The 21,371-nt window shown below is 54.9% G+C and overlaps 1 protein-coding gene across 9 annotated transcripts in view; it reads right to left on the reverse strand.

Annotated features, from left to right (window-relative positions):
* Positions 1–2,605: 2,605 nt before the first annotated feature.
* The window catches only part of ARHGEF10L (Rho guanine nucleotide exchange factor 10 like), a 90,095-nt gene continuing 71,329 nt past the window's right edge, over positions 2,606–21,371 (reverse strand). For all 9 annotated transcript variants that reach the window (XM_077260358.1, XM_077260355.1, XM_077260357.1 and 6 more), the window contains 19 exons: positions 20,858–20,964; positions 20,707–20,784; positions 20,165–20,344; positions 19,940–20,056; positions 19,757–19,849; positions 19,511–19,684; positions 19,244–19,389; positions 18,965–19,143; positions 18,780–18,895; positions 18,557–18,690; positions 17,607–17,707; positions 16,135–16,256; positions 12,895–12,981; positions 12,496–12,710; positions 11,984–12,138; positions 9,315–9,457; positions 7,827–7,995; positions 6,923–7,045; positions 2,606–4,252 (listed from right to left, as the gene is read on the reverse strand). In XM_077260358.1, coding sequence (XP_077116473.1) covers positions 3,729–4,252; positions 6,923–7,045; positions 7,827–7,995; positions 9,315–9,457; positions 11,984–12,138; positions 12,496–12,710; positions 12,895–12,981; positions 16,135–16,256; positions 17,607–17,707; positions 18,557–18,690; positions 18,780–18,895; positions 18,965–19,143; positions 19,244–19,389; positions 19,511–19,684; positions 19,757–19,849; positions 19,940–20,056; positions 20,165–20,344; positions 20,707–20,784; positions 20,858–20,964 — 2,963 coding nt within the window. In that variant the 3' untranslated portion in view covers positions 2,606–3,728. The remainder of the gene's footprint in view (positions 4,253–6,922; positions 7,046–7,826; positions 7,996–9,314; positions 9,458–11,983; positions 12,139–12,495; positions 12,711–12,894; positions 12,982–16,134; positions 16,257–17,606; positions 17,708–18,556; positions 18,691–18,779; positions 18,896–18,964; positions 19,144–19,243; positions 19,390–19,510; positions 19,685–19,756; positions 19,850–19,939; positions 20,057–20,164; positions 20,345–20,706; positions 20,785–20,857; positions 20,965–21,371) is intronic.

A 21,371-nucleotide genomic window follows, 5' to 3' on the forward strand; every position in this document is an offset into this window, starting at 1 on the left:
CACCACAGGCAGGCATATAGATTAGCCTTGGCACCAGATACTGCTCTGTATCTCCCCTTACTCCTGGCACCACAGGCGGGCATATAGATTAGCCTTGGCACCAGATGCTGCTCCGTATCTCCCCTTACTCCTGGCACCACAGGCGGGCATGTAGATTAGCCTTGGCACCAGATACTGCTCTGTATCTCCTTACTCTTGGCACCACAGGCGGGCATATAGATTAGCCTTGGCACCAAATGCTGCTCTGTATCTCCCCTTACTCCTGGCACCACAGGCGGGCATATAGATAAGCCTTGGCACCAGATGCTGCTCTGTATCTCCCCTTACTCCTGGCACCACAGGTGGCCATATAGATTAGCCTTGGCACCAAATGCTGCTCTGTATCTCCCCTTACTCCTGGCACCACAGGCGGGCATATAAATTAGCCTGGTACCAGATACTGCTCCGTATCTCCCCTTACTCCTGGCACCACAGGCGGGCATATACACTCACCGGCCACTTTATTAGGTACACCTGTCCAACTTCTTGTTAACACTTAATTTCTAATCAGCCAATCACATGGCGGCAACTCAGTGCATTTAGGCATGTAGACATGGTCAAGACAATCTCCTGCAGTTCAAACCGAGCATCAGTATGGGGAAGAAAGGTGATTTGAGTGCCTTTGAACGTGGCATGGTTGTTGGTGCCAGAAGGGCTGGTCTGAGTATTTCAGAAACTGCTGATCTACTGGGATTTTCACGCACAACCATCTCTAGGGTTTACAGAGAATGGTCCGAAAAAGAAAAAAAATCCAGTGAGCGGCAGTTCTGTGGGCGGAAATGCCTTGTTGATGCCAGAGGTCAGAGGAGAATGGGCAGACTGGTTCGAGCTGATAGAAAGGCAACAGTGACTCAAATCGCCACCCGTTACAACCAAGGTAGGCCTAAGAGCATCTCTGAACGCACAGTGCGTCGAACTTTGAGGCAGATGGGCTACAGCAGCAGAAGACCACACCGGGTACCACTCCTTTCAGCTAAGAACAGGAAACTGAGGCTACAATTTGTACAAGCTCATCGAAATTGGACAGTAGAAGATTGGAAAAACGTTGCTTGGTCTGATGAGTCTCGATTTCTGCTGCGACATTCGGATGGTAGGGTCAGAATTTGGCGTAAACAACATGAAAGCATGGATCCATCCTGCCTTGTATGGAGCATCTTTGGGATGTGCAGCCGACAAATCTGCGGCAACTGTGTGATGCCATCATGTCAATATGGACCAAAATCTCTGAGGAATGCTTCCAGCACCTTGTTGAATCTATGCCACGAAGAATTGAGGCAGTTCTGAAGGCAAAAGGGGGTCCAACCCGTTACTAGCATGGTGTACCTAATAAAGTGGCCGGTGAGTGTAGATAAGTCTTCGTAACATAATGACTGGTGCCGTTTTTCTCGGATTAGTCCTGGCATCAGCTGCTATGCTCATCACTCCTGGACTACGGGTATCTAGCGCATGTACCGGAGCAGCTCTGCACCATTGTCCTTGGTGCTGGACGTTGCTCTGTAGCCCGTTCTTCTCTCCGCCATGTTCAGCGCATACGTTTGTGCAGTGGATGTTGATTCTTCTCCATCTTGATATGTTAGTTTTGGTAGTGGATGTTGATTCGTCTTGGCACCAGCTCCATCTCTGCTCATCACTTTAGGTCTAGCACCAGATGTTGGCATGGATTTGGTGGCAGCTCCATCTCTGCCCATCTCATTAGTTTGGTGCCAGTTGTTGGTCTGGAGATTACTCTTGGCGCAGCTTAATCCACAGCTTTCCTTCATGCAGAGGCCGGACCGACCCCGGACATTGGTGCACGTTCTCTTCCAGTCCTTTCTTCTTTCGATTCTTTATGTCTCCTGCTATAAAACAGAACAATTTCCCAAAGCCGAGAGGGACGAGTGCAGCCGCGCAGACCCGGCTTATGCTACATCAAAGCCACAGAAACATTGATGCAAAAAGTAATTTGGCCGCTTTCCAGGTAATTCGCTGAGCAATTTACAAAGAGATTACACAGAACAACAGGAGGACCTACCTGACGCACATAACAATGGCGTTTAGCAAACAATATCCGCCTTCTGCAGCCCCCACTCCCTGCGCAATACAAAGAGGGTCCCCGCGGCGAAGGATCTAATGTATGAAGTGCACATTAGACAGTAAATGGCGATGTGGCAGTACCGCCGCTGGCTGCACGTCATCACCCAGGACATCAGGCACACAGAGAGGGTCCTGGACATTGGGAGCGGACAAATCACCGGCAATAAACCATCCCTCTAACATGGTTAATGCCCAGAAGAGCGGCGCATGTCGCATTTCAGTTTTATTTCTGTAAATCCTCTTGATGGTGAAGGGAGAAGGATGCAGAGACGCCATTCACCTCTTCCAGCCGCTCGGCGAGGGGGCAGGAGGGAGATGGAGCTGAAGCGCAGACCCCGATGTGCCTCGTCCATTGTATCTAGAATCCAGATCGGCAGCAGGAAGCTGAAGCCACGAGAGCCCCAGCGCCGTCCTTACAGGGAAAGCTGGGTAACAATATGGCCCCATCCCTCCCTCACGGACTCCGGAGCGGCACATCTGCCCACACAGAACGATCAGTTTCAGGTTTATTGGAGTGATATTACACACAGTCCCCCGGGACGAGCAGCGGACCCCGGGATTGCAGCCTCGTGGGCGATATATACATTTGTACATGTAGAAATCTGTATATTTACACTCACATATGTACAGGACTGGGGAACAGCTGCTCGGTACAATCACATCTGCACACGAGCTGCTAATTGCGTCTCCGTCTCTTCCCTCCCGCTGGGTCACATGGGGCCACTGCTGAACACATGACTAACCCTTCCGCCACCAGCCTGCTTATCCATAGGAGTCAGCGGTCCACGTGCCAGTCCTTAGTGCACTTACTGGATCAAGTCTTCAGGAAGCTTCTAGAACGTTACAGGCAACGACGTAACAGACGAGTCCCGTATTGCTCCCTATCCGCTTTCACGTGACGCTGTGATGCACGCACTCCTGCCAGCTCATAGGATCTGTATACAGCTCTGCAGATATTCTACTGTATCTAGTACTGACCTTATCCTCCAGAGCTGCACTCACCATTCTGCTGGCTGCCACACTACTGCTCTGCACTGCAGTGCACAGACCCAGGTGGAATCCTGAGAGCTAACAGGAAAGCAGCCACAGCAAACACTGGATCCAAAACTGTATGAAGAAATTCTACACAACCCTCGTAGTGTGAACAACACGCAGATCTATGGGCGTAGCAGCACAGGAGGCGTCCTCACGGTGGCGGATGGACACCACGGGCATCTGCAAGGCGCAGCCGGCCACCACTTTACCTGTGTCATTAGTTTACAGGGTCCGGACGTATGCCCAGTGTATACTATGACCTGGGGTGATGGGGTCCGGGCCTCATTCCTGCAGCTGCTGACCCCCATGCAGATGTGCGCTGCGGCATTAGATGCATTCCTGTAGGAGTGTATCCGAGAACTGGTGCAGGGAATATAACACTATACTGTATATATACTCAATAAATATCAGCTGACGGGTCACCTCCGGGGATGACAGACCCATCCACCTGCCTCCCTGCTCCACTGTGACGTCTCCTTCACCTGTGGCGCTCATCCTCAGAGGGGGTCCTGCAGCTAGAGGAGTGTAAACATGACCCCTGGTACCAGCATAGAGGGGGGCACTAGTGACGTCCCCCAGGGCTATAGGATGAGCGGCAGCTGCCACATGAGCAGAGAGCTGTCTGTGTCGCCCCCACACTGGGCATCCGCAGGGTTGAAGTTCCGATATCCCGGACCCCCTGATATGATGACCACAGAGGTGATCTCCTTACGATGAGCGTCCCTGGCACAAGGTCGGCTTCTGAACCACACGTCCGGGTCATCCGTCATCTCGTAGATCGAACCGTCCTCCTCCGTGGTCTCAGAAGTGTTGTCCGATCTGGAGCCTTCCCTGGCGGAGAGGTGGTGGCCGGGGAGGTGAGAGGTGCCGCGCAGCCGGTACTGGAGAAGGATCCCTTTAAGGCGTGATGGGGGGAGGTTCTCAGCAGGGGGGTCCTGCGATGGACCATTGGACGTGTCTTTAGCTTCTGCTGCCCCCTCACTTTCCCGGACGTCTTCTGATGACCCCTGCTCTGTCCTCAGGGCTTCAGGAAACATTGTACTGCAGGCCACCATGAGGAACTGCACCGGCCCACAATGCCCATTCAAAGAGACCATGCCCTTCCCTGGTGGAAAAGAGAAAGTCAGAGCAGCCAGAGGGGTCCGCACTGCCGAGCAAATTTCAGGAGTGCTATATGGGAGGGATGCAGGCATTGTGGGAGGTGGGCCATGCAGTAGTGCATTGTGGGAGGTGGGCCTTGCAGTGGTGCATTGTGGGAGGTGGGCCATGCAGCGGTGCATTGTCATTGTTGGTGGTGGGCTATGCAGCAGAGCATTGTGGGAGGTGGGCCATGCAGCGGTGCATTGTCATTGTGGGTGGTGGGGCATGCAGCCGAGCATTCTGGGTGGTGGGCCATGCAGCAGAGCATTGTGGGAGGTGGGCCATGCAGCGGTGCATTGTTATTGTAGGAGATGAGCCATGCAGTGGAGCATTATCGGAGGTAGGCCATGTAGCGGTGCATTGTGGGTGGTGGGGCATGCAGCGGTGCATTGTCACTGTGGGTGGTGGGCCATGCACCGGAGCATTGTGGGAGGTGGGCCATGCAGCGGTGCATTGTTATTGTGGGAGGTGAGCCATGCAGCGGAGCATTGTGGGAGGTGGGTCATGGAGCGGTGCATTGTCATTGTTGGTGGTGGGCCATACAGCGGAGCATTGTGGGTAGTGGGCCATGCAGCGGTGCATTGTCATTGTGGGAGGTGAGCCATGCAGCGGAGCATTATGGGAGGTAGGCCATGTAGCTGTGCATTGTGGGTGGTGGGGCATGCAGTGGTGTAGTGTCATTGTGGGTGGTGGGCCATGCAGCGGTGCATTGTGGGAGGTGGGCCATGCAGCGGAGCATTGTGGGAGGTGGGCCATGCAGCGGAGCATTGTGGGAGGTGGGCCATGCAGCGGAGCATTGTGGGAGGTGGGCCATGCAGCGGAGCATTGTGGGAGGTGGGCCATGCAGCGGAGCATTGTGGGAGGTGGGCCATGCAGCGGTGCATTGTGGGAGGTGGGCCATGCAGCGGTGCATTGTGGGTGGTGGGCCATGCAGCGGTGCATTGTTATTGTGGGAGGTAAGCCATGCAGCAGAGCATTGTGGGTGGTGGGCCATGCAGCGGAGCATTGTGGGTGGTGGGCCATGATGGCGGAGCATTGTGGGAGGTGGGCCATGCAGCGGAGCATTGTGAGTGGTGGGCCATGCAGCGGTGCATTTTGGGTGGTGGGCCATGCAGCGGAGCATTGTCATTGTGGGTGGTTGGCCATGCAGCGGTGCATTGTTATTGTGGGAGGTGAGCCATGCAGCAGAGCATTGTTGGTGGTGAGCGATGCAGCGGAGCATTGTGGGTAGTGGGCCATGCAGCGGTACATTGTCATTGTGGGAGGTGAGCCATGCAGCGGAGCATTATGGGAGGTAGGCCATGTAGCTGTGCATTGTGGGTGGTGGGGCATGCAGTGGTGTAGTGTCATTGTGGGTGGTGGGCCATGCAGCGGTGCATTGTGGGAGGTGGGCCATGCAGCGGAGCATTGTGGGAGGTGGGCCATGCAGCGGAGCATTGTGGGAGGTGGGCCATGCAGCGGAGCATTGTGGGAGGTGGGCCATGCAGCGGAGCATTGTGGGAGGTGGGCCATGCAGCGGAGCATTGTGGGAGGTGGGCCATGCAGCGGTGCATTGTGGGAGGTGGGCCATGCAGCGGTGCATTGTGGGTGGTGGGCCATGCAGCGGTGCATTGTTATTGTGGGAGGTAAGCCATGCAGCAGAGCATTGTGGGTGGTGGGCCATGCAGCGGAGCATTGTGGGTGGTGGGCCATGATGGCGGAGCATTGTGGGAGGTGGGCCATGCAGCGGAGCATTGTGAGTGGTGGGCCATGCAGCGGTGCATTTTGGGTGGTGGGCCATGCAGCGGAGCATTGTGGGAGGTGGGCCATGCAGCGGAGCATTGTGGGAGGTGGGCCATGCAGCGGAGCATTGTGGGAGGTGGTCCATGCAGCGGAGCATTGTGGGAGGTGGGCCATGCAGCGGAGCATTGTGGGAGGTGGGCCATGCAGCGGTGCATTGTGGGTGGTGGGCCATGCAGCGGTGCATTGTTATTGTGGGAGGTGAGCCATGCAGCAGAGCATTGTGGGTGGTGGGCCATGCAGCGGAGCATTGTGGGTGGTGGGCCATGATGGCGGAGCATTGTGGGAGGTGGGCCATGCCGCGGAGCATTGTGGGTGGTGGGCCATGCAGCGGTGCATTGTTATTGTGGGAGGTGAGCCATGCAGCAGAGCATTGTTGGTGGTGAGCGATGCAGCGGAGCATTGTGGGTAGTGGGCCATGCAGCGGTACATTGTCATTGTGGGAGGTGAGCCATGCAGCGGAGCATTATGGGAGGTAGGCCATGTAGCGGTGCATTGTGGGTGGTAGGGCATGCAGTGGTGCATTGTCATTGTGGGTGGTTGGCCATGCAGCGGTGCATTGTTATTGTGGGAGGTGAGCCATGCAGCGGTGCATTGTGGGTGGTGGGCCATGCAGCGGTGCATTGTCATTGTGGCAGGTGAGACATGCAGCGGAGCTTTGTGGGAGGTAAGCCATGCAGCGGAGCATTGTGGGTGGTGGGGCATGTAGCGGTGCATTGTCACTGTGGGTGGTGGGCCATGCAGCGTTGCATTGTGGCTGGTGGGCCATGCAGCAGAGCATTGTGGTTGGGGGGCCATGCAGCGGTGTATTGTGGGTGGTGGGCCATGCAGAGGTGCACCCACTAGTCATCCGTACCTGTGATTTTGGGGATGCCCTCCAGCTTCGGCACAGGTAAGGTGATGAGGATGCCCAGGTGCGTGCCCACCCACAGCAGCCCCTGGCAGATCAGCAGGCTGGTGACCCGCGGATTCTTCTGTCCTGTGGGGACATTCACACGATGGATTAAAATCGAGACTTCACAAACATCAGACGACACGAGACGCTCGGCCGCATCAGGGAGTGACATGTGGAGGGCTTCGGCTCGGATTAGACTCACCGGCCACTGAGGCGGGAGCCGGAATATGAGCTATAGATCATTAGTGGAGCCCCCTGTCCATGCAGCCTGCGGCCCACCCATCACAGTACCGCTCATCCCAGCTCTGACATCTCTGCTAATTACCGCTCCTCATACACAGACACAAAACATCTGCCTCCTGTGCGGAGGTTACATAATATGGGGGACACGGACCACCACAGGGGAGGCTGCGTCATTAACCTGACTGATGACATCTCCGTACTGACCAGTGAGCCACTGCAGGCGATAAAGGGAACCCCACCTGTACTGAGCCGAAGCCGCATCTCTTCACCTCCAGAGCTGCACTCACTATTCTGCTGTTACATCGTGTCTTATCCTCCAGTCACCTCCAGAGCTGCAGTCATTATTCTGCGGTTACATTGTGTCTTATCCTCCAGTCACCTCCAGAGCTGCATTCACTATTCGGCTGTTACATTGTGTCTTATCCTCCAGTCACCTCCAGAGCTGCAGTCACTTTCCTGCTGTTATATCATGTCTTATCCTCCAGTCACCTCCAGAGCTGCACTCACTATTCTGCTGTTACATTGTGTCTTATCCTCCAGTGACCTCCAGAGCTGTTTCTTTGCAGCTGTTGTAAGTATAGAGAAGAGCCATTGTTCTGCTCGGGGGTCCGCAGGTCGGTACCTGGCAGTAGCAGGGTGCGGGTGGAAATATTAATTTCTTGCAGCAGTTCCAGGGTCTCCGTGTGGAAGAGACGAATAGACGAGCCCTCGGAGAACGCCATCCAAACGCCTCCGCCGGCCCGGATCATGTGAGTGACACTCACACCCTCGTCCTGAATGGCCTCAAAACTCTGCGGGAACAGAACAGAAGAAAAAGTCAGAACGAGCCGAGAGCTCAGAGATGGAGAAGAAAATCCAAGAGAAAGTTGGAGAAACTCGGAGATTGCGCTCATTAACATAAATGTGGCCCCCGATATTGTACAGCGCCGTGTTCTTCGTGCAGCCGCCCCCGGGAACCAGGAAAGCAACTGCGGGCGACATTAGTTAATCCCCCCACCGTGCAGCTAATCAATACTTATAATTAAATCCTGGGTACAATTGTTACTGCGGTAAAGTGTGAACGCGTCATTAGCGGCAGAGGCATCAGAGCGGCGCCCTTCCTAGAGCGGGCACTGAGCACGACGCAACCAATCGCCAAAAAGATGAAAGGGAGGCGGCTGGAAAATCCAAGTGAGCGGAGACGAGCACGGGAGACCGAGGGTCAAAGGGGAACATTCATTAAATTCAGGTTTACAGATTATTTGCACTTGTAATTGAAGACGTAATGATACCACATGCAAATGGGCAACACCACCACACCTCAGCAGAGGGGTGACCATCCACCCAGACCTCAGCAGAGGGGCGACCATCCACCTAGACCTCAGCAGAGGGGTGACCATCCACCTAGACCTCAGCCGAGGGGCGACCACCCACACAGACCTCAGCAGAGGGGCGACCACCAACCCAGACCTCAGCAGAGGAGCGACCACCCACGCAGACCTCAGCAGAGGGGAGCCCACCCACACAGACCTCAGCAGAGGGGCGCCCACCCACCCAGACCTCAGCAGAGGAGCGCCCACCCAGACCTCAGCAGAGGGGCACCCACCCACCCAGACCTCAGCAGAGGGGCGCCCACCCACCCAGACCTCAGCAGAGGGGCGACTCCCCACAGATTGCAGCCCCGTAACCTGCTCTGCTTATTGCGGAGCTGCGGCGCTCTCTGGCCTCGCCATCTGTGCAGCTATGAGCACGGTTTCTTGCAGACAGGCCGAGCAGGTGACCGCTGCCACATCTGCTCTTACCCGCCATGACGTGCGCTCGCTGCATATTTTACGCGGCGGGCAGAGCGAGTGTGCGGCTCCGATAACGCCGCCCGATGTATTATTCATCATGAAGCGTCGCGCTGCGTTATGAGCGTTAATAGATGCAAACTTCGTTTGGACGGTAAAATATGCAAATGAGGGACGGAGGTAAATAATGGAGCGAGCGGCAGCAGAGGAGCGCCCAGGGGAGGGGGCCGCCACCAGCACAATGTTAACTCACTGCTGGCCGCCTCAGTACAATGGTCTCACTGACCGCAATGACCTTCAGGGTCAGAGACGGTGATGTGTCGGGGAAAGGCTGTGGTTACCTGGACTTTGAGGGGATCAGTCTCCAGCACAGTCACCCGATTCCTGCAGCTCGCCCACAAACAGTCATCTAGGGCCAACAGCGCCCGCACAGGACTGGTGCCAACACGAACTGTGGAGGGGTTCTCAGGGTCCACAAGACCACCTGGTGAGAGAACAAGATTCTTGTCAGTGCTATCATTCAATCCCCCAAGTGTCAGCATCACCGTCCCACCCCCGAGCAAAAGCATCACCATCCTGTCCCCTGAGCATCAGCATCACCATCCCGTCCCCCGAGCATCAGCATCACCATCCCGTCCCCCGAGCATCAGCATCACCATCCCGTCCCCCGAGCATCAGCATCACCATCCCGTCCGAGCGTCAGCATCACCATCCCATCCCTCGAGCGTCAGCATCACGACCCCTTCCCCCGAGTGTCAGCATCACCATCCCGTCCGAGCGTCAGCATCGCCATCCCGTCCCCCGAGCGTCAGCATCACCATCCCGTCCCCCGAGCATCCACATGACCACCCCGTCCCCCGAGCGACTGCATCACCATCCCGTCCCCCGAGCGTCAGCATCACCATCCCGTCCCCTGAGCGTCCGCATCACCATCCCGTCCCCCGAGCGTCCGCATCACCATCCCGTCCCCAGAGCGTCCGCACCACCACCCCGTCCCCCAAGTGTCACCGTCATTATACTGTACCCTGACTGTCAGCGTCATTATACTCTTCCATGAGGGTCAGCGTCATGATCATGTCATTACCCCACACACCGAGCGTCAGTATCACCATCCCATCCGCCCGAGCATCAGCCTCATTATCCTGTACCTCAAGCGTCAGCCTCATTATCATGTCCTCTGAACATCAGCGTCATAATCCCGTTCCCCGAGTGTTAAGTGACACTATAAAGTACTCCAAGCGTCAGTGTCATCATCCTGTAATACAAGCGTCAGTGTCATCATCCAGTCCAAGCGTCAGCATCACCATCCCGTCCCCCGAGCGTCAGCATCACCATCCCGCCCCCCGAGCATCAGCATCACCATCCCATCCCCCGAGCATCAGCATCCCATCCCCCAAGCATCAGCGTAATTATCCAGTACTCCGAGCATCAGCATCACCATGCCGTCCCCCGAGCATCAGCATCACCATCCCGTCCCCCGAGCGTCAGCATCACCATCCCGTCCCCCGAGCGTCAGCATCACCATCCCGTCCCTCGAGCGTCAGCATCACGACCCCTTCCCCCGAGCGTCAGCATCGCCATCCCGTCCCCCGAGTGTCAGCATCGCCATCCCGTCCCCCGAGCGTCAGCATCACCATCCCGTCCCCCGAGCGTCAGCATCACCATCCCGTCCCCCGAGCGTCAGCATCACCATCCCGTCCCCCGAGCGTCAGCATCACCATCCCGTCCCCCGAGCGTCAGCATCACCATCCCGTCCCCCGAGCGTCAGCATCACCATCCCGTCCCCCGAGCATCAGCATCCCATCCCCCAAGCATCAGCGTAATTATCCAGTACTCCGAGCATCAGCATCACCATGCCATCCCCCGAGCATCAGCATCACCATCCCGTCCCCCGAGCATCAGCATCACCATCCCGTCCCCCGAGCATCAGCATCACCATCCCGTCCCCCGAGCATCAGCATCACCATCCCGTCCCCCGAGTGTCAGCATCGCCATCCCGTCCCCCGAGCGTCAGCATCACCATCCCGTCCCCCGAGCGTCAGCATCACCATCCCGTCCCCCGAGCGTCAGCATCACCATCCCGTCCCCCGAGCGTCAGCATCACCATCCCGTCCCCCGAGCGTCAGCATCACCATCCCGTCCCCCGAGCGTCAGCATCACCATCCCGTCCCCCGAGCGTCAGCATCACCATCCCGTCCCCCGAGCGTCAGCATCACCATCCCGTCCCCCAAGCATCAGCATCCCATCCCCCAAGCATCAGCGTAATTATCCAGTACTCCGAGCATCAGCATCACCATCCCGTCCCCCGAGCATCAGCATCACCATCCCGTCCCCCGAGCATCAGCATCACCATCCCGTCCCCCGAGCATCAGCATCACCATCCCGTCCCCCGAGCATCAGCATCACCATCCCGTCCCCCGAGCGTCAGCATCACCATCCCGTCCCTCGAGCGTCAGCATCACGACCCCTTCCCCCGAGCGTCAGCATCACCATCCCGTCCCCCGAGCATCGCCATCCCGTCCCCCGAGCGTCAGCATCACCATCCCGTCCCCCGAACGTCCGCATCACCACCCCGTCCCCCAAGTGTCACCGTCATTATCCCGTATCCCAAGTGTCAGCGTCATTATACTGTACCCTGACTGTCAGCGTCATTATACTGTTCCATGAGGGTCAGCGTCATGATCATGTCATTACCCCACACACCGAGCGTCAGTATCACCATCCCATCCGCCCGAGCATCAGCCTCATTATCCTGTACCTCAAGCGTCAGCCTCATTATCATGTCCTCTGAACATCAGCGTCATAACCCCGTTCCCAGAGTGTTAAGTGACACTATAAAGTACCCCAAGCGTCAGTGTCATCATCCTGTAATACAAGCACCAGTGTCATCATCCAGTCACCCAAGCGTCAGTGTCATCATCCAGTCACCCAAGGGTCAGCGTCACTATACCATACCCTGAGTGTCAGTGTCATCATCCCGTCTCCCGAGTATCGTTATCCTGTGACTTACCTTTGTTTTGGGGGTACAGAGCTAAGGTGCCGTCTTGCAGACCTGCACACAGGTAGCTGGGGCTGAGCCGGAGGCACAGGACGGGCTGCAGGTCTGGACTCCTCAAGGCCATGAGACAGGTGGAGCCGGTGTCCACGCTGCTGTACACCAGGATACTGTGGAGAGAAAGCGGTGACCGCAGGTCTTAGAGGAGCGGATAATGGAAGCGTGAGAAGCCCAGTGATGGTGGCCAAGGGAACATCAGACACTTCAGAGCGGCCATAATCATACATAATATAATCACACACTGAGCTGCGGAGGATGATGGTAACAATCACACACTGAGCTGCGGAGGATGATGGTAACAATCACACACTGAGCTGCGGAGGATGATGGTAACAATCACACACTGAGCTGCGGAGGATGACCACGGCACCTGGTAGAATCAGGACGTCATAGGACAATCACTCTCATACTCCGCAGGAGTATTATCCACCCAAACCCTAATGTCCAGTGGTGTCGGTGCCCCTCACCTGCCGTCAAGGAGCCCCACGCACACGGCAGGCTGCACCGGAGAGGATGTACAGACCTCCTGGTTCTCGTCATCCTCGGCACTCGCTTTACTGCACACGTTTTCCACACACAGCACACGGGACGGCAATGGGAACGCCTTCAGCATCCGAGGAGTCGTGTGGTTCAAAGAGAAGATCTGAATCTGACCTGCGCCGTCCTCCTGACCCCCGCCAACCTAGACAGAGAGACGATGCCGTCATGTAAGCGGAATCCTCACCTTATTACTCCAGTTACAACCAGAGCTGCATTCACAAGTCCAATGGCTGTCATGGAATTTTGCACATCTGGATGTGACTGGAGCAGAAGACATGAGAGATAATGAGACTAAAAATATTACAAACGGAAGGAAGGAGACCTACCCATAAGTATCCCTGAGGAAGCGAGGTGCTGACAGAAGAGAAGCCCAGGAGCGAGCTCTGTACTGGGGTGTGAACAGCGCCACCTAGCTGCAAAAACAGACGAAAAACCTCCAGTGAAATCAGTCACATATGTAATGTCTGGAGGTTGTATCAGTACTGGAGCGTTCTAAGAGGGGCTGATATCAGTCACATATGGTGTAATGTCTGGAGGTTATATCAGTACTGGAGCGTTATAAGAGGGGCTGATATCAGTCACATATGGTGTAATGTCTGGGGGTTATATCAGTACTGGAGCGTTATAAGACGGGCTGATATCAGTCACATATGGTGTAATGTCTGGAGGTTATATCAGTACTGCAGCGTTATAAGAGGGGCTGATATCAGTCACATATGGTGTAATGTCTGGGGGTTATATCAGTACTGGAGCGTTATAAGACGGGCTGATATCAGTCACATATGGTGTAATGTCTGGAGGTTATATCAGTACTGCAGCGTTATAAGAGGGGCTGATATCAGTCACATATGGTGTAATGTCTGGAGGTTATATCAGTACTGGAGCGTTATAAGAGGGGCTGATATCAGTCACATATGGTGTAATGTCTGGAGGTTATATCAGTACTGCAGCGTTATAAGAGGGGCTGATATCAGTCACATATGGTGTAATGTCTGGAGGTTATATCAGTACTGCAGCGTTATAAGAGGGGCTGATATCAGTCACATATGGTGTAATGTCTGGAGGTTATATCAGTACTGGAGCGTTATAAGAGGGGCTGATATCAGTCACATATGGTGTAATGTCTGGAGGTTATATCAGTACTGCAGCGTTATAAGAGGGGCTGATATCAGTCACATATGGTGTAATGTCTGGAGGTTATATCAGTACTGGAGCGTTATAAGAGGGGCTGATATCAGTCACATATGGTGTAATGTCTGGGGGTTATATCAGTACTGCAGCGTTATAAGAGGGGCTGATATCAGTCACATATGGTGTAATGTCTGGAGGTTATATCAGTACTGGAGCGTTATAAGAGGCTGTTACTATTATACACATGGGTTTCAACACTGGATCTTGGAGGGTAAGGAGGTTTCTCTCACCAGACTGAAATGGCTGATAACAGGGAGCAAATGATTTCTTTCACATGCTCAGTAAATGACAATAAGAGAATTACAGATAGTTGGTGCCAGTCCAGGGATGGGCCCGGGATACCGGGGGCGCAGGGCAGCCGCGGTTTGGGTGGTACGAAGCAGAGGAGTCTAAACTTTTTGCAGAACACACAATAGGTCAGTAGCTTATAAATAAGTGACGCTGGGATATGTGTTGTTTTGTGCCCCACGCTCTGCCACACAGCTTCTGGCAGCATTTCTACAGGGCAGGGAAAACCATGGAGGGAAATTAAAAAACTTTACAGACATCCTTGTTGGATTCCATGAGTGTTGTACACCCGTCAACGGGGCGCAGAGGATCTGCCGCTCAGGACCAGAACCTCTCCGCGGACCTGTGCCAAATGACCAGTCACATCCCAGCTGTTACCAGGCATGGCGGTCCGAGGAGCGATGCCTCCCCGCAGCATAGGGAGAAACCCTTCTGTGTGTGCACACGATGCATATGGGTCCAGGTATAGTGGGAGGTGGGGGGGTATAGCGGCAGGTGCAGAAGGTGTTGCGGGAAGGGCAAGGGTGTAGCAGGAGGCGCAGAGGGTGTACAGGGAGGCACGGGAGGTGTACACGGAGGCGCAGGGGTGTACACGGAGGCGCGGGGGGTGTACACGGAGGCGCGGGGGGTGTACACGGAGGCGCGGGAGGTGTCCTCGGAGGCACGGGAGGTGTACACGGAGGTGTACACGGAGGCGCGGGGTGTGTACACGGAGGCGCGGGGTGTGTACACGGAGGCGCAGGGGTGTACACGGAGGCGTAGCGGGATGAGCTGAATGTCCATTTGAGAATAATGGATAATATTGCTCCTCTCCTTCCTCCATCGCGGCCCCCGGGATTACACCGCTCTGGATCTGCGGCTGCTCGTTTCCTCCTTCCATCTCATTTACTGCACATTACATCAGATTGGCCGCTGTCAGGTAATTACAATTTGCATTCATTTTTCCCCTCTTAAGAAGATGAGAGACGGATTTAACCTTGTCAGGATGTGAACCTGGAAACCGTGGAACGTGATGGAGGCTCAGTCCTCAGCCAATGTCACCACAATACAGTATGACACGAGCTGCAGGACCCCAAGATTTCAGAGAAGGAGCTCATGTGATGCTCATCAGAAATCCTCTCTCTGATAGACAAGTACTGAGAAGTCTGCAAATATGGAGGGAACCTGCCTGGAATGAGGGGGATCTGCCGGGCAAGGATGACCAGGCCATGCTAGGAGAGACCTCCCGAGATATAAAGGACCAAGCTGAGGGCGAACAAAGATAGGAGGAACCTGCCTAGATAAGCAGACAGGACAAAGTATGGAGGATCTACCGAGATAGGAACCATGCCAAAATATGGAGGGACCGCCCATGAGAGGAGAACCGGCCACACTGGGAGATACAGGGGACATTGCAAGTGAGGGGGTCCGGCCTAGAGAAGGAGGATCTGCAGAAAGATAAGATATGGGGGAGCTGCTGACATATGGGGAATCGGGGAATGGATGGATGCTCCTTTCTGAGGTAAGAGGAACCTGCTGATACATGGTGACCCTTGCTGAGATAGGAAGGACCTTCCAGGGTAGAGGGGGACATACTGAGGTACGTGATGGTGTCACACAGGACCTGCTATTAAGTAGGAACATGCGGTTATAATGACCAAAAAACAAAGAATGAAGAAAAAGAGCATGGCCGGCACCTCCAAAAATTAATGCGTTGATCTAATGCCGCTAGGCAAAACATATATAACTGAACATGAGGTTCTTGGTTTAACATTCCGACCAGACTGTATGAAGCCCACTGCCACGTCACGGCGAACCTCTCAGTGGGTCCTTATCGCCATAACGGAGCGGCGGCGTGTGCTAACCACCGCCGCAGTGAGAATGTAGTGGTCAGCGCACGATGCCGCTCCTTTAAGAAGTTCGCTGTGACGTGGCAGTGGGCTTCATACAGTCTAGTCAGAATGTTAAACCAAGAACCTCATGTTCAGCTATATATTTTGCCTGGCGGCATTGGATCACCGTGTGGTTTTCGGAGGTGCGGGCCATGCTCTTTATCAGCATATTGCATGAGCGGTTATAGTCGTCTGCACCCTCTCTTCCTGACTGACCTGTAAGTCGGAGGCCTTCGAGGAGAAAGCGGGGAGGCGACACACCAGTGTGGGAGACCAGAATGGGATTTTGGTTTTCCTCTCCTCCTCGGGGCACAGCCAGCCCGGCTGGTTCTCATCTCCTGGGAACAGGGAAGAGTCAGACAATCAGCAGGGAATCGTGTGTGCGGTAAACCCTGCTCCTCCAGCCAATCACAGCCCTTACTGGTGTCACATGACCTCGGTGCGCTTCCCGCCTGCTCTTTTGACTGCAGTGCGAGAACTTCTGGGCCAATCAGATTACAAGCTACGGCCGGTGCGGACCCGTTGCCGAGATCTCATTGATATTCCTCCTGCGTTTCTGCGGGGCCGGCTGTCTAATGTCCGCCGCGGAGCCCTGCTAGCGGCGGGATCACGAGACTCCTCTCCTGGGGGGACGTTCATTAATTAGCCGCTTTGTGAGTCATGTATAAATTATAATTAAAACCAAAATTTGGAAATTTGATCTTTAGAAAACGTCCGGAGATGAGTAAAATAGTATGGACAGGGAGGAGAGGCGACGCAGACGGCGTTAACCCATGCAGGGCCGGGGCGTGGGGACGGAGCGTCACAGCGGAGCCTCGAATGTGCGGAGTTACCAATCAAGCAGAAAAAAGCAATTTCTCCCCATTAGAGCTGAATGGGCTTTTTAACGAGTCGCTCTTCTCTTCTCTCTGGCTTTACAGATAAAAAAAAAAAAAAAGAGGAGTTAAGACCACGGCGCGCAATCATCCGGCGCTGAGACATCGGGGCATTAAGAAGTGCGTCTTCGGGATGATTTCAAACAAATTTCCTGCCATTTAGCTTCTTGGCGGCATCTGCGGGAGCCGAGAGGAAGATAACGATGAGCCGTGCGGGGCCAGAATCTTCTAGAAAGCCCTGATGAGGCAGCGGAGCGCAGGAGGCGCCCATTCACAGTGCCGACGCCTCGCTCGTTAGTGTGGAGGTGCGCGCTCGCCAAACGCTAAAACGCTTTCACAGTTGAAAACCTCTTTGTCCTTGCAATTTTCCGGAGAAGCCTCCGACTCCTCTCTGCTTTCTGAAGGGTCTTTTAAAGAGAGAACAAGCCACCTACTTGAGATTACGCCAGCAAAAGAAAAAAAAATCATAATTACTTTCCCAGGAGCGAGTTATTTAAAGGGGAGCTCGCGCTCCGGAGATGTCCTGACTCTCCTCCCCCAGCGACAGAGTATAGCTGCAAATATCCGCCAGAATTACTGCCCCGAAGACCCCAGAACATGTAGGATGGATGGATTATTAAAGGTGGTGAATTGTGGTGGTGGTCTGCGGGGGCGAGGGGCCCGGTCCTGGAAACGAGAAGCATTGCAGCCCCCTCAGGATGGGCCTGAGGGGAGGATGAGGGCACTTGTGTCACTTTTCTGCCCCCTTATGTGCACGCGCTTTAATGAGCAGTAACCCCTTATTTATAAGCGATTCATGGAGTCTCCACTTACTGAGAGCTATCTTGGCCAAGTGCATACGGTTCACCCAGGAAATCTTACTCAAGGGATTTGGTGTGAGGAAAAGGACCATGAAACTCATCGGACGTCCAGACCTGGGGGAAACAAAATACGAGTCAGGCGGCAGCAGCTAAACTAAGTGTTAATAAGAGAGGCTACACTAATGTACAAGCCTGGAGGACTGATGGCGTGGAGGAAGGACGGTGTGGAGGATGCAACCAGAGGGGCACAGAATGAAAAAGAAGGGTGGACAGCGCCACCTAGAGGCTGGATCAGTAGAGGCTGCGACTGCTGCGCGCTGATTGCAGGACAGCCCCCGGCAGCCCCACACTGCGCTCCCTCATGTAACCCCGGCCCCAGTTGCTAGGGCCACATCGTCATATTGAAGGACCACGTAAAAAAAAAAAAAAAAGTAAGATATTATCATCAGAGACAATAATAGCAAATTCATTGTGCATTGTGGGTGATGGGTGTATAGATGGCCGCCGCTGGGTTATATGCTGCTTTCTGCAGGACCACGCATTCTCCTGCTACATGGGGGACCACAGAGGTCTACACAGTTCCCCATGGGACCTTACCTCCGTCCGCTCACGGGCAGCTCCTCACACACAGAAGTATTTCTGTGCCCAGACGGTCGTGGGCCACACACACTGGAATTGCCGGCCACATCTGGTCCCCGGTGGGGAGTTCTGCACCCATCTTATGGGTCTCCTCTAGATGATACTTTGCGGTACGCCCTCACATACTGACTCCTGCATTGAGCAGGGGGTTGGACATGATGACCCCGGAGGTCCCTTCCATCTCTGCCATTATAAGATTCTATGATGTATGCTCTGTATGTGCAGGCGACACGTGGACTTCACCTTGGGTCTTACCAGACACTATCCTTACTAAACCCACCGGATCAGTTGCCACCTGGCCGCCATCACTTGCCCCAGACTCACTTATCGGATTTCCTCGGCATCTGCAGCTGGAGACGGAGGTGACATTTATTTGCAGACTGGATTTCCTCTTCTTTCAGTCGGATGAGTCTCTGTAAACCCAAACACCAATCCTGAGCCACCGTCATGTTCAGATTCTAGGCGAGGGAAGGAGGCGACACCGTGAGACGCAGAGTAAAGATTGTAGGGAAACTGTCAGCAGGGAGATGGGTAACATGATGATCACCTGATAGGTGCCGTGCAGGGTGCTGATGAGCTGTGTGATCTGCTCCACAACGTCTAGGTCTTTCTTTACATCCTGCAGCTCCTGGTAGAGGCGCGGGGACCCCAGAGACACTTTATCTAGGGGGCAGACAGGATTACAAAGACGCTTCTTCATATATAGACCCCCCCATGATTGACAGCACTCACTTTGTCCTGCAGAGGGCGACTGTTTCTTGCTGGCGGACTGTGGCCCCCCGGCTGCTTCCTTCTCATACACATTTCCGTCCTGACCAAACTCAGCCACTTGCAGCTGGGGTAAGGCAGCGTTCCACTTTAGCACATAGCGAGGCCCGAGAGGAACAAGGTTCCCAATATCCGGCTGCCCCCTGGTAAAAGGATAGTTCCTGAGACATTAGTGGTCTGGGCCACGGGTCACAATGTGCTTGTAGCCCCCTATTCTAGCACAGACCCCGCAGAGACACTCACTTGAAGTTGATGTTGGCGCACACGAGCACGTCATTGAGCAGGAAGAGCTTGCGCTCCTTGGATTTCAGCAGCTGCCCCTTCTCCCCGTACACCATCTCTGTAAGGGTCTCACATATGAGGAGCTGGTGCAGACCGGAGCTCAGATTCTGCAAGAAGAAGGAGAACAATCACATCCTGACCGTCACCCATCTTCAGTATCTCCTGGCCCCCAGACGGGGTGGTGTCATGAGCCCCCTTAATGTATGTACACCCCTTTCCTGTACCCACCTTGTACAGCGTGCTGCGGTCATTGATGCTCTTGCACAGCTGCTGGATCTCGGCCACTTGGTCGGCGACTCGCTTCTGCTCGTTCAGCTTCTCTGCCAGGGTCTCCAGTTCTGTGAGCGCCAGCTGGAGAGACAAGCGGTCCTGGTGTCCCCGAGGCGTGTTCTTCAACATGTCCTGGGGCACACAAGGGTCAATGATGGGTGGGGGGGATGGAGAAGATATTGGGGCAGGAGGGGCGACACTTACCTGTAATAGAAGAATGAACTGGGGAAAACGCTGGATCGGCTTCACCATCAGCCCGTAGAGCGTCACCCGGTCCGGACTGGCCGCCTGCTTCTTCTGCAAGACATGGAGGATTCTCCAGAGGTTGGGAAACTACAACTCCCAGCATCCTCCAGTTAGGAGGACACAATCAGGTGCGGCTCTCACCTTCAGGAACTCCAAGAAGGCCGGCTTGGTGAGACACGCTTTCTTGATCAGCGTCATGGCGTTGGTGAAGTTATTCACATAGTCGCTGTAGACATCGAGCACCATGGACTTAGAGAACTGGAGGAGAAAGGCGGGATTCAATGTGTATCTAATCCCATCCTGTGTGATACTGTCTGCTGAGCCGTGTAGCTAAGCCCCCAGCACAGGCTGCCCCCCGTCACTCACTGAGGCCACAAACAGGTCTCCGATCTTCTCGGTGGAGTCCCACTCTGCGACGCGGGAGGATAGTGCGATCTGGAAGATGGAGTGGCAGTGCAGGATCTCCTTCACCCGGGAGAACACCAGCTGACACTTCCGAGCGCTCAGGAGTTTGGGCTCCATCTCCAGCAGGGGGTTGCGGTAATCCTAGAAGATGATGAGGATGATGATGATGACGAGGATGACTAGATCAGTCCTTGCAGCATCCGCCGTACAAGCAGGAATCAAAACTCAGAAATGTGCTGACGCCGACATTCTCACTTCTGTTTTTTCGTGTCTCATATTCTCCACCCATCTCACTTCATTCTCTCCACCACCAATTGCTGCCATTACATGGGGGCCCAGCCAGCGACCCCCGGGGCAGGACACAAAGTCCCATCCTCTCTGACCCTTCTCTCCCTCTGTCCTTACCCTGGATTTCAGAACCAGGAGGATCAGGCTGAGCAGCGCCCCCTATAGACAGGTTGGAGCTAGAGTCCAGGACATCACTAATAGTGAAGAGGACTCACCTGCAAAACCCGCTGTAAGGACTCCACATAGCTGCACTCGCTCTGTACGATGGAGGACAGGATGTGACGCCGCAGGACCTGCGAGATGCACAAAGCTGCAATATCTGACCCGGCTCACAGCGCACCACGTCCGCCATAACGCAGCTCGTACCTGCTGGGCACTCAGCCCCTCTGGCATCGGCCCCAGCTCTGACGGTGGAGGGGTCATATCCAGATCACTCACTTCCAAGAAGCCCATCTCCTCTTCCTCCGAGTCTCCTAAAAGACGAAAGATTGCGTGAAGCAGGAGGAGATGGAGAGGGGCACCAAAACAGAAACAGGGGGGGGGGAAGCGGAACAGAAGAGGCCGAGGGGGAGAGAGTGGAACAGAAGAGGCTGAAGGGGGCAGCGGAGCAGAACAGGACCAGGAGGAAAGGGAAACAGAAGAGGCCGAGGGGAAGAAAGTGGAACAGGAGAGGCCGAAGGGGGCAGCGGAGCAGAAGAGGCCAAGGGGGGCAGCGGAACAGAAGAGGCCGAGGGGGAGAAAGTGGAACAGAAGAGGCCGAAGGAGGCAGCGGAGCAGAACAGGACCAGGGGGAAAGCGAAACAGAAGAGACCGAGGAGGAGAAAGTGGAACAGAAGAGGCCGAGGGGGCAGCGGAACTGAAGAGGCCAAAGGGGGGCAGC

Source organism: Ranitomeya variabilis, chromosome 4 (assembly GCF_051348905.1).
Source record: "Ranitomeya variabilis isolate aRanVar5 chromosome 4, aRanVar5.hap1, whole genome shotgun sequence".
Lineage (NCBI taxonomy): Eukaryota > Metazoa > Chordata > Amphibia > Anura > Dendrobatidae > Ranitomeya > Ranitomeya variabilis.